This window comes from Mobula birostris, chromosome 6 (assembly GCF_030028105.1).
Source record: "Mobula birostris isolate sMobBir1 chromosome 6, sMobBir1.hap1, whole genome shotgun sequence".
Classification (NCBI taxonomy): domain Eukaryota; kingdom Metazoa; phylum Chordata; class Chondrichthyes; order Myliobatiformes; family Myliobatidae; genus Mobula; species Mobula birostris.
Window position 1 is genome coordinate 32,376,892 of NC_092375.1, and position 12,364 is coordinate 32,389,255.

The window sequence follows — 12,364 nt, forward strand, 5'->3', positions numbered from 1 at the left end:
GACGCTGCCTTTCTGAGACACCACTCCCTAAAGATGTCCTGGGTACTTTGTAGGCTACTGCCCAAGATGCAAGCAGTAAAATGATGTTTGTTCATTTTACAACTCAATTAAATGAAAATGACTAATTGATAAATGCTCCTTTTTCAAAACATTGAATCTCTCACATAGTCTGCAAAATAAAATATTTAAGTACAACATTTCCAAAATTGGATCTGTAATCATTAGTTTTTCCAATCTCCACACAATTATTGTAGTGATGTCAATACTTATTTTATTTGGAAAACTCTTAAAAATATCACATCACTCATTTACAATAACAGACGATTCTCCCCTCCCCCCAATTAGATACATTGCATTTCAGTGTTTCAATAAGAATATCAACTTACAGTATTACATTGGCTCAGAACTAGGTAAACTTACACATATGAAATCCATAGATAATTTAAAGAAAATAGTATTTTTATACACATATGAAAAATATTCCCAACTCTGGCCAAAATGAATAACTTTTTTGGTGTATTACCAGAAAAACTACATTAAAACAATACTTAGTCAAAGGTTAAAGTGCAATTGTCATTATTAGATTACTAATATTGCCATTACACCAAACTTGTACTATACATTCTACTTGCATGTTCTAATTTACAAATTGTCATTTTCTTCCACAAAAAGGGAGTTAAATAAGATTAACAAAATTATTTTCAAATACAATCTGCATTTTAAAAATCACTATTTAATACTGTCAAATTTCCATTGAAAAAGTCCATTCAGCAATATCCAAGAAGATGAGTACTAAAATTCACACAAACCTCCACAAGATCCTACTGTCATGACAAAACTGCAATTTCCATTTTGAGGTTAAAAATCATAAGCTATTCTTACTTATATTTTATAGACAGTGAACAACTTGAATTAGAGGACACAGTCTACCTGCTCCAGTCTTAACTTTCCAAAACAAGTAAAAAAATTTCCTCCAGAAAATCCATCATTTGTTCAAACTCCACAGAAATCTCCCATTAATTCCAATTTTCCATATTGTTGTGTTGTATCCATTCAAAGGAAAAGTAGAAATGCTCTGATCTGGACATAGCATTCTGAGCAAACAGATCTGAGAGTAAATCTAAACTTTCTGCAACAAACCAAAATGGAATGGAGCCACCATTTTCCTCTCAAGCCATAGGATTTTCTGACTATGGACAAGCTATATGTCACATTTCAAGCATTTAGGTAAGATGGATTATGTTCTGAAGAACTGCATTCCAGGTCTACAATCATACTATCCAATTCTTCAAGGCAGGGTTTGATCAGTTTGTTTTGCGTATATGCAATTTTCAGTCTGTAACAGAAAATAGAATTGTTAGATAACAGTTTAAAGTTGTCACTTGCTTTTATTACATTACATAAATTACAATTGTGTTTTTCTTTCCATTACTCAGCTTCTCCACTGCTAGGGTTAAGCTGACAATGTTATCAACACCAGATCTTAGCCCTAAATGGTCATTGATGAGATAGTTCTTTAGTAAACTCAGACAACAAAACAATCGTAACTAGATTACTTTTACAAATAAATGCACGTACAAAGATACATAAACAAGGGTATTATGCAATTTTAAGTACATATTCCCACCTGTTCCCTCCCAGTCCTGCCCAGTAAGTTACTACATTTATTATCATTGTTTCACTAACTTTTGGATGATTTTGCTACAACATATGTGGGGACAAGGTGGTTCTCTTTTTTCCTCCCCAGTTGCTTTACTCCGAATTGTGATTATAGCTGTGAAGGCATTTAGTATCCATATGTAAAATGATTAAATTATGTATCCATAATAAAAGGGAATATGGATTGTTTTATTTTATTTACATTTTTAATTAACAAGCTCCTTTGATCTCAAGAAGAAAAACAATTCTATTTTCATCTAATTCAGTATTACAAGGTTATTCCCAAAAGGACTAATTGGAGGAACTCTGGAAGAAAAACTGGAGTAGGAAATAACATGACCAATGTACACAAAAGCAAGGAAGTTGAAAACTGAAGTCTGGGCTTTACATCAAAGACAAACAACATTACACTCAGTGGCACTTTATTAGGTAAACCTGCATATCTGCTTGTTAATGCAATTATCTAATCAGTGGCAGCAACTCAGTGGATAAAAGCATGCAGGCGCGGTCAAGCGATTCATTTGTTTCTCAGACTTAACATCAGAATGAAGGAAAGTGATCTAAATGACTTTGATCATGGAATGATTGTTGGTGCCAGATGGGGAGGTTTAAGTATCTCAGAAACTGCTGATGTTCTGGGATTTTCACACTCAACAGTTTCTGGAGTTTACAGAAAATGGTATGAAAAAGAAAAAACATTAAGTGAGGGGCAGTTCTTTGGGCGAAAACGCCATGTTTATGAGAGAGGTCTCAGGAGAATGGCCACTGTACAAGCTGACAGGAAGGCGACAGTAGCTCAAATAACCATATATTACAGCAGAGGTGTGCAGAACACCACAAAAATACACTCAGCGGTTACTTTGTCTGGTGCAGGAGGTACCTAATAAAGTGGCCACAGAGTGCATATGTAGGTTAGTTTAAATATTTGTTATGCAGTTCATGTCACACTGTTCATTTACAATATCAAGTCTTATGGATGAAAATGATAAATTTGTTCACTTTCAGTAGAGTTTAATTTTACAAAAACTTTTAATCCATAAATGAAAATGAGTATAGAAAAGCTCTAGTAGAGAAATTAGCCCTAAAACAATAAATTATGAGGATGTGTATTTAAACAAAGTTAAAATTTTCTCAACAATTGAAAATGTAAGACTGATCCAATGTGAATATTGACAATCTGAAAATCTATGGGTTATTTGTAATATAATTATTTCATTTCATGGAAAAGTCACAATAACCCTTTAATAAAAAATACAGATTCTTTGCACAGTTGGCCATCTGGGACTGTGACCAACATTAATAACAATGTGGTTTTCACATTTTATAGTATTTTGGATTGATTAAATGCATGGCCAATTCAATACCCTTTTCCAAAAATTAATTCCATTCTTTCTCAAATATCTATGTTGAGACATTTACCTTTTCCTAAGTTGTTTATATTTCTCTAGCTCCAGAGAGCTTCTTTGTAAGGCAGTTGTGCCCTGAGCTGCTAAAACTGTAAAACACTGTTGTGTACTTTCATTATGGAAGCTATTATCCCAGTGAGGAAGTTCACTGGTATACTGCCACGCAATCAGCATGTAGTTTAATGAAGTTTCCCAGCATCCTGCTTGCAATAATATCTTCCCTTGTTCCAAGCATGTTCTCTGCAAAGATACAAAAATGTAAAACACTTATGTTGATTTGAATAAATTTCATATAACTCACCAGAACTTGACTGCACCTTTCTGTGAAGGAAAAGATGCCCAAAGCTTAAATCAGTAGCTTTTGAACCTAATAAAATAGGTTCCCTATTTTTCTACCATTTGCTTTACTCAGAATTAAGACCATAATGGTGAAAGCATTATATTCTACGTGTAAAATGATTAAACTATATATACACACACACATAATAAAAAGAAATATCGATTGTTTCACTTCATTTACATTTTTAACTAACAAAGCCTCTTCACCATGTAACAAGAAGAAAAATAATTATACTTGCACCGAACACTCGGTCAAACCAGTAAGCGGAAGATGCATGTTAGGCATTAAAGTTAGAGTGAACCCTCCTCCACCATTTAATTTTTAATTTAATCTTTAATTTTATTTCTGCATCTGGCCCATTAAAAGAGAACCAGATTCAGGTTTAATATCACTGGCATATGTCAAGAAATTTGTCTTGTGATGGCAAATAATAATAATAAAACTATAAATTACAATAAGTGTATGTTAAAAAATTAAATTAGTAGCGCAAAATGAGAAAAAAAAAGAGGGGTTCATTGTCCATTCAGAAATCTGATAGTAGAGGGGAAGAAGCTGTCCTTAAAAATTGGGTGTTTGTCTTCAGGCTCCTGTACCTCCTATTTGATGTTAGCAATGGGAAAGCGGCATGTCCTATATGACGGGGATCATTAATGATGGGTGCCACCTTTTGAAGGTGTCCTTGATAACGTGCAGAGGCCAGTGTCCATGAAGGAGCAGCCTGTGTTTACAACTTTCTGCAGTTTTTTTAAAAAATGATCCTGTGCAGTGACCTTTCCATAATCAGACAGTGATGCAACCAGTTAAAATGCTCACCGGAGTACACCTGTAGAAATTCACGAAAGACTTTGGTGACAGACTAGGTCTCCCCAAACTTCTAATGAAATATAGCCAGTGTCATGCTTTCTTTGTAATTACATCAAAATGTTGGATCCAGGATAGATCTTCAAACTTGAAACTGCTCACCATTTCCACTGCTGATCCCTCCATCAGAGGGAGATACAGAAGCTCAGTTTTTGGGGCTTCTTGATTAGAATTGAGGGTATAATGCTTTGAACACTGAGGTATAGCCAATAACCAGCAGCCTGATGGAGATGTTGCTATTGTCCAGGTGATCCAAGGACAAGTGGAGAGCCAGTGAAATGGGATTCACTGCAGACCGGTTATGATAGACAAGTTGCAGTGGGTCCAGGTCCTTGCTAAGGCAGGAGTTGATTCTGGCCATGACCAACCTCTCAAAGCACTTCATCACAGTAGCATTACAGATTTAACCAAAATCAAAACAGTGCCTATAAGATGGCCTACATAAGTATTATTAAATATTTAATTAAACAGGCAGAAAATGAAAATATTTCATAAGTGAATATAAAAATAAAACAAGGATTACCAGCATTTGTAAGCTTATGTATATAGGAACTGATGGTGTCCACCCAATTAAGTATAAACGAGTATCCCTAGAAATATAAAGGCAGGAAATTTGAAGGGAAGCAATTACAGTCCACCTTGGTTGGCGAATACTAACCTTGAAAACCTGAAGATGATTACGTGCTTTACGATAGCAGTATGCATCTCTGTTGGAACCCAAGCGCCATCGTGGTATAGAACGAAAAACATTGCTTTTGATTATCTCCAGCTGTTTCTGAGCACATTTCAAGATGAATGATGGAAGAACCAATTTCACGTCCTGTTTCAGGAGGAAATAATTGGGTGTCATATAATTCTGAATCCAACAGCTCATGTTACAGTTCTTACTCCAGTTAAAAAATAAAAAAATTTATAAAAATGTTGCTGTGTTTTAAGTTAATGCCACACAGCATGAGTACATACCTCATCATCAATTGCTGGATATTGGCGCAACAGAGTCTGCACTAGCTGAGATGATAGCAAATCTTTTAGTTTGACTTGTAAATTTCCACCTGGCTTAAAATGTAGTCGCTGTTTCTTGAAAGGTGATTCTGAAAAGTGAAGATTTAAAATTTTGTTATCTCTTTCATGGAAATATTTCTGTTGAGTGATACATTTCAGAATGTGTCTTGGGTGTGCATATTTGTTTTTTCTGTAAATGATGCGCTAGAAGAAATTACCATAAAATAGGTACCATTCACTCAAAATAAATGGCATCAGGTACACACACCTTTCTCACTGCTATTTTCCGAAGGATTTTTATCACTGATGAAAGTTAATGAACACATTCTTCTTCTAGCTCCAAACTTTCTTTTCGTGAGCGACGAGACTTCAGAAATATCTTGTGCTGGAAAACAAAAACAAACAAAATCAAAAGATGGATAATTGCCAATAGCTGAAACCAGCATATTAATCTGCATATGCCTGTTGTAATACGTTCAGTTGCTTTATTACAAGATCCAGACAAAACAATAAAGATCAGAAAGGCTAACAAAAGGCATTATATTATATGCTTATACATTTCCAATCAGTATCAAGAGAATTTTTGTGGTAATTCATTTTATGTTTTTGTTAGATGTCACTATACATTGTCCAAATAGCCGTTTACATTAATCCTCCACTGAATGTATTTGATTCACCCCACATTCTCCATCAACATTCTACTCACTCATTGACAAAGTACGGGCAATTCACCACAGACCATTAATCTACCCATCTGCATATCTTTGATATGTAGGTGGAAATAAAAACACTCAGAAGAAACCCACAAAGTCATTCAGAGAACATGGGAGACTACAAAGACAGCATGAGACCAGGATTGAATCCAAGCCGTTGGAGCTGTAAGACAACAGCTCCGCTAGCTGCACCACACGCGTAAATCTATCAACTTGCAAACAATACACATTTGCAGTTTCATAAGGATCATCCATAAATGATTAACAACAAATTTAATTAACAGATGGACATTGAACACTTGGCCCAAATATTTCCTACCATAATTTTGCAAAAACTTGGGGAACAACTAATGTCATTTTCAAAATCTCAGTGGTTTCTATAACATTGGGACCACTTACAGTGTAGTAACATACATAATGCAAATACCTCAGAGATTTGAAGGCAAGGAATTTTTTTTAGAGCCATTATATCAAATAAGTGCAATTGGATCCTAAAAAACTGTCACCCTTGCCTTCTCTTTTAATTGCTCTAGCTAGATTAAGCACAAATTATGATGAAGCAATATAGATTAATTTCTGCCTGTTGAATTTCCCATCTCAGAGGAAGATAGAGCAACAGATTGCCTCTGTATTTCTGATAATAGGTAGTGTTTTTATTGCAAGTAACTTAACTAAAATGATTGCACAAGGACCAGTTTACACAGCCTCCTCAATAACGCCTGAGGCCTTGTCCTAATGGGAGAACTGCCCCATAAACTAGTAAAGAGTAGGTGAAAATTTGCAATTTATTTATTTATTTATTTTTACACATTGTTGTAAAATACAAAGGCTAGAAACCTCACAACCTCAGGGATGTGCACTTAGCCCCCTGCTCTACTCAATTTACACCTATGACTGTGTGGCTAAGTACAGCCGCAACACCACATACAAGTTTGCTGATGACACCACTGTTGTGGGCTGTAACAAAGATGGTGATGAATCAGCATACAGGAGGGAGATTACCCGGAGATTCGGCATGTCATCAAAAACCTTAGTGAACTTAGATGTGCGGTGGAAAGTGTGTTGACTGGTTGCATTAAGGCCTGGTATGCGAACACCAATGCCTTTGAGGACAAAGTCCTACAAAAGGTAGAAGATTCGGCCCAGTACATCACGGGTAAAACCCTCCCAACCATTGAGCACATCTACATGAAACGTTGCCATAGAAAAGCAACATCCATCATCAAAGATCCTCACCAACAAGGAATGCTCTTTTCTCGCTGCTGCCATCAGGCAGAAGGTACAGGTGCCTCAGAACTTGCACCACCAGGTTCAAGAACGTTTATTACTCCTCAACCGTCAGGCTCTTGAACAAAAGGTGACAACTACACTTATTTAAGGACTCTTACCGTATTATTTCATGCTCTTTATTTATATATTCAATTGTACCGTTTGTTGTCCATTGATCCTGTCTACAGTTACTGTTCTATAGATTTGCTAAGCATGCCCGCAGAAAAAAATCTCAGGGTTGTACGTGGTGACATGTACGTACTGATAATAAATTTTACTTCGATCTTTGAAGCAGTAATTTAACTCCACGATCTTGTGAATGGCGGAGCAGAATTACACTAAGTGAAAGTGGTTGATACATGAACACCTTCAGCTTATTAAGAGCAGAACCCGTCACCTTACTGAGAAAGCTTACACAATAATACAAAACACAAAGCAACTGACCCATTTCCAGGAGTTCCCCAGCACTACAGAAGCAAGTTTTCAGACAGTTCAGTTCATTCTATATGATGAAACAGCCAAGCACTAGCCAAAAAAACACACACACACCCAAGATAACCAACCAAGACTACTGTTGACCTATTACCCTGATGACATACTCGCTGCAGCATTGAACACCAGTGCTTTAGAACCATCCACACAACAACTGGGGAACTGTGTACAGTAAAGATCTTATTTAAGGAAGCATATTAAAGCGTTAGAAGATCAGATAAGGGTTACTATGCCAAGACATGAAATGTGCATGTTGTCTTGCGGAGAAGGGGCAGACAAGCAGGACTCCGATCTGCTGGTGTGTTAGAAGTATGAAAAGAATCTTGAATGAAACCCAAGAAACCTTGACTTCCTTGTAAGGAAAAGTTGGATCATTTCTTGATAGCTGGGGACATACCAGCTTACTGCAGGTAGGTAAAAACACACGATCAAGATTATGAGATCACCCATGGCCTTATAAATGGCAAACTGTGACCAAGTGACCTACTCAAACTATTAATATGTTTGTACATTGACCTTCTGAGTAAAATCTGTATCTCATGAAACCGCGCCCCCCAAACAAAAAAGAAATAGTGCATTGCCTTTCATTTAGATGAATGGGATGACAACTATTGCACTAATGATCACACACACAGAAACCTGATACATATTCAACTACTGTCGAGCCTTACGAGACTGATTGAATTTTTTGAGGATGTGACTAAACACATTGATGAAGGTAGAGCAGCAGGTGTAGTGTATATGAATTTCAGCAAGGCATTTGACAAAGTACCCCATGCAAGGCTTATTAAGAAAGTAAGGATGCATGGGATCCAAGGAGACATTGTTTTGTGGATCCAGAACTGGCTTGCCCACAGAAGGCAAAGAGTGGTTGAAGACTGGTTATATTCCGCATGGAGGTCAGTGACCAGTGGTGTGCCTCAGGGATCTGTTCGGGGACCCTTACTCTTTGTGTTTTTTATAAATGACCTGGATGAGGAAGTGGAGGGATGGGTTAGTAAATTTGCTGATGACACTAAGGTTGGAGGTGTTGTGAGTAGTGTGGAGGGCTGTCAGAGGTTACAGCAGGACATTGATAGAATACAAAACTGGGCTGAGAAGTGGCAGATGGAGTGCAACCCAGGTAAGTGTGAGGCAGTTCACTTTGGTAGGTGAAATATGGTGGCAGAATATAGTATTAATGGTAAGACTCTTGGCAGTGTGGAGGATCAGAGGGATCTTGGGGTCCGAGTCCATAAGACACTCAAAGCTGCTGCGCAGGTTGACTCTGTGCTTAAGGAAGCATAGGGTGCATTGGCCTTCATCAATCGTGGGACTGAGTTGAGGAGCCAAAAGGTAATGTTGCAGCCATATAGGACCTTGGTCAGACCCCACTTGGAGTACTGTGCTTAGTTCTGGTCGCCTCGCTATAGGAAGGAGGTAGAAACTATAGAAAGTGTGCAGAGGAGATTTACAAGGATGTTGCCTGGATTGGGGAGCATGCCTTATGAGAATAGGATGAGTGAACTCAGCCTTTTTTCCTTGGAGCGACAGAGGATGAGAGGTGATCTGATAGAGGTGTACAAGATAATGAAAGGCATTGATTGTGCGGATAGTCAAAGACTTTTTCTCAGGGCTGAAATGGCTAGCACGAGGGGCACAATTTTAAGGTGCTTGGAAGTAGGTATAGAGGAGATGTCAGGGGTAAGTTTTTTTTTTAATGCAGAGAGTGGTGAGTGCGTGGAATGGGCTACTGGCAATGGTGGTGGAGGCAGATACGATATGGTCTTTTAAGAGACTCCTGGACAGGTACATGGAGCTCAGAAAAATAGAGGGCTATGGGTAACCCTAGGTAATTTCTCAGGTAAGGACATGTTTGGCACAGCTTTGTGGGCCAAAGGGCCTGTATTGTTCTGTAGGTTTCTATGTCCTATGTTTCTAACATTGAGATCTTGAACCAGACAATCACCTGTTGGGTCATTCTCTCTTCTCAGAAAAGACGTTGGAGGAAGATTGGCATGAAGTGCTGTTAACCCCATTTGTGATCTTGTAGAGTTCAAAATTTCTTCGTAAGACCTGCGAAGATGGACTGAGAGGGAAAAACAATTAAAAACATAATTAATGTTGTGACTTGTTTATTATTTTCCTCCTATCATTTCAAAAAGCAACAAGTGCTCGAGGCAGCTAACCAAACCTCCAGGCACTCCTGATCTGCTGAAAGCGTTTGGTCTTGAATGATATAGAAAAACACCCATTTAAAATACATAGATGTAAACTCTTCTTCTTTCCACCGTAGAAGAATAAGTGCGTGCACATCGCTAGTTATAGAACCATAGAGTCAGACAGCATAGAAACAGGCCCCTCTGACTAACTTGTTCACACTGTGTTGCCCAGTGAGCTAATCACATTTGCTCAAGGTTGGCCTTAGCCCTCAAAACCTCTCCTACCAACTCTAATTAGCAACATTTAAAAACCAGTCAGATAATGTGCTTGCCTCAACCACTATTTCTGGCTGCAAAGGGAGGGTTGGGCATGTGGCCGGCAACCACGTCCCACAAAAACCTAGAACCCCAGAAACGCCAACAGCAGCTCCAATGACCTCATCCCTGAGAAAAGAATGATGTGCCAAGAAGGGCTACATTTGGAGACAACTTGAAAGACTGGCCCTAGATAGAGGACTCAGTTGAGACACTGTTGGCAGCCTATGCCCCAGTAGGGGTGATGGGCTTAAGAATTCCAAATGTGAACCAACCTTTGCATTAAGCAGCTTCCCCTGATGTTGCTGCCTTAAACCCATTCCTTCTTGTTTTTAGCACACCACCTCTCTGGAAAAATAGGAGCTTTCTTTCACCCTGTCTAAGTCTCTTGTGAGCTTATACACCTTCATTAGGACATCTCTCAGTCCAGGGAATAAAGTCCTAATTGACGAAACAGGGATGAAAATAAAAGTGTACAAAATGTAAAAGACCTCATCAAGAGATTATCAACTCTGGGGGAGAAGAAGTCAAAACTGAAAAATATCTTTCCGTACTAGTGTCAAATTTTATTGGAACAGATAGATGTAGATGGAGAAACTGGAATTTTTTTCTTCTTCTTACCGATTCGTTAAGAATTAAATCATTAAACAAAGGCAGAATATTTCAGATGGTGAAGAAATTGAATGCCAAGCTGCAGCAGGGAAGTTACACCGGCGGGAAGATAGAAGTAAGCAGCATTACGCCACAAAGATACGATGAACCCCCCTCCCCCATTGAATTTTGCTTATTGCTGGAAGTACAGTTAATAAACCCTTAGTAGGTTGTGCATCGAAATATAGGGTGCCAAAGTCAAAAATGCACTATTAATTTATTTTTTTTAAAAAAAGGAAAATAATGTAAAGGAAAACGAGAAGTGGCCAACAGAGGTCTCTCGGTCTGTTCAAATGGCCAGGCTTTAAAAGTTTAGGGAACCCAACCACGTAGCATTCGAGCTTAATGTAGAAATGATACAGTGCATCTCCTTTTAACCCTTATCTTACATCTTCTTTGCATCTATAATCGGTCAATCACTATTAACAAGGATCACCATTACCAATGTTTGTGTCTGTACACTTTAAAAGCGTTATCGTTAACCCTTATAATAATGTATATTTAAGTTACAATAGCATCCAAAACGCAATAATTGTAAGATCAATATTGTATTTAAATAAGCACACCCATTAATTGTTGGTTCACGTTTGGCGCGTCCCGCGATTTCCATTGCTATGATCAACATAATCAAATTATTTTAGCTAACAAATTAACTCTATATATTTATATTATATATCTAGACCACATCTATAATATGCTAATTTAAAATGTTAAGCATCATATTTTTGGCAAATGTGCAGGATGGAAATTGCTTTCTTGTCTACCCGCCAATATTGCAAAGAAACTGCTATTTTAAAAAAATGTAATTGATTTTTTTGAGAGAAACGCTATTAAACTAATTGATTGACAATTTAATTGAACCGGTGTAATATTGAAAATCTATTACCATACTTTCAACAATACCGTATTTTAAACTAGTGAATGAGTTCTCCCCTTCCCTCCCCCATCGCCTCGTCTCAGTTGAGCGCCTTATTTTTTTCCGCGTCTATTTAAACATGGTTTATACTCACCAGCAATCTTAGGCTGAGGGTTTGGAATTTCCACCAGAACTTGCCTTAGGTTTTCGGGAGCCATTAATATACTCCTAAAATCGAAATAAGTGAGTGTTTAAGAGACCTTACTTACTGGGAATTAAAAAAGGAAAGATGCCTAATGAAAGCCTGGTCTTTTTCCTCACAGTTTTTCCTGAGTAATGCAAACTAAGTTGATGCAAATTTTCTCTTCATAAATTACAGTTTATAGAATTTATTCCTCTTTTCCCCCTCCCGCTCTACCCACTTCTTGCCTTCCACTACACTGAATGATGGACTTCTCACGATTTACCAAACCTTTCCAATGTAACAAAGTGAAAATTGCCGCGCGGGCGGAGCTTCCTGAACTTCATCCAATAAGATCATCGCACAAAGGTAGAGGAAACATTCACTGCACACTCATCAGTGGTTTTTGACCGGAACTGCAATCGTCTGCTTGCATGTATGTTTCACAAAGGAAAGGGATTTTATAATTATCTTCTGT

The 12,364-nt window shown here is 37.7% G+C and overlaps 1 protein-coding gene across 1 annotated transcript; it reads right to left on the reverse strand.

Annotated features, from left to right (window-relative positions):
* Positions 1-271: 271 nt before the first annotated feature.
* Positions 272-12,152, reverse strand: LOC140199751 (uncharacterized). Its single transcript, XM_072262231.1, has 7 exons — positions 11,860-12,152; positions 9,691-9,810; positions 5,537-5,653; positions 5,230-5,357; positions 4,925-5,086; positions 3,079-3,305; positions 272-1,336 (listed from the first exon to the last, which is right to left on the reverse strand). Exons 1-7 carry the CDS (start codon positions 11,921-11,923, stop codon positions 1,216-1,218), a joined length of 939 nt encoding a protein of 312 aa, XP_072118332.1. The 5' UTR covers positions 11,924-12,152; the 3' UTR covers positions 272-1,215.
* Between the last annotated feature and the right edge of the window lie 212 nt (positions 12,153-12,364).

Coding starts and splice junctions, on each gene's coding strand:
- LOC140199751 (XM_072262231.1), bottom strand. CDS start 11,923: ATGGCTCCCGAAAACCTAAGGCAAGTTCTGGTGGAAATTCCAAACCCT. Junction 9,811..11,859: donor CCCTCAGCCTAAGATTGCTG/GTGAGTATAAAC, acceptor TTTCCCTCTCAG/TCCATCTTCGCAGGTCTTAC. Junction 5,654..9,690: donor AAGAGAGAATGACCCAACAG/GTGATTGTCTGG, acceptor TTTGTTTTCCAG/CACAAGATATTTCTGAAGTC.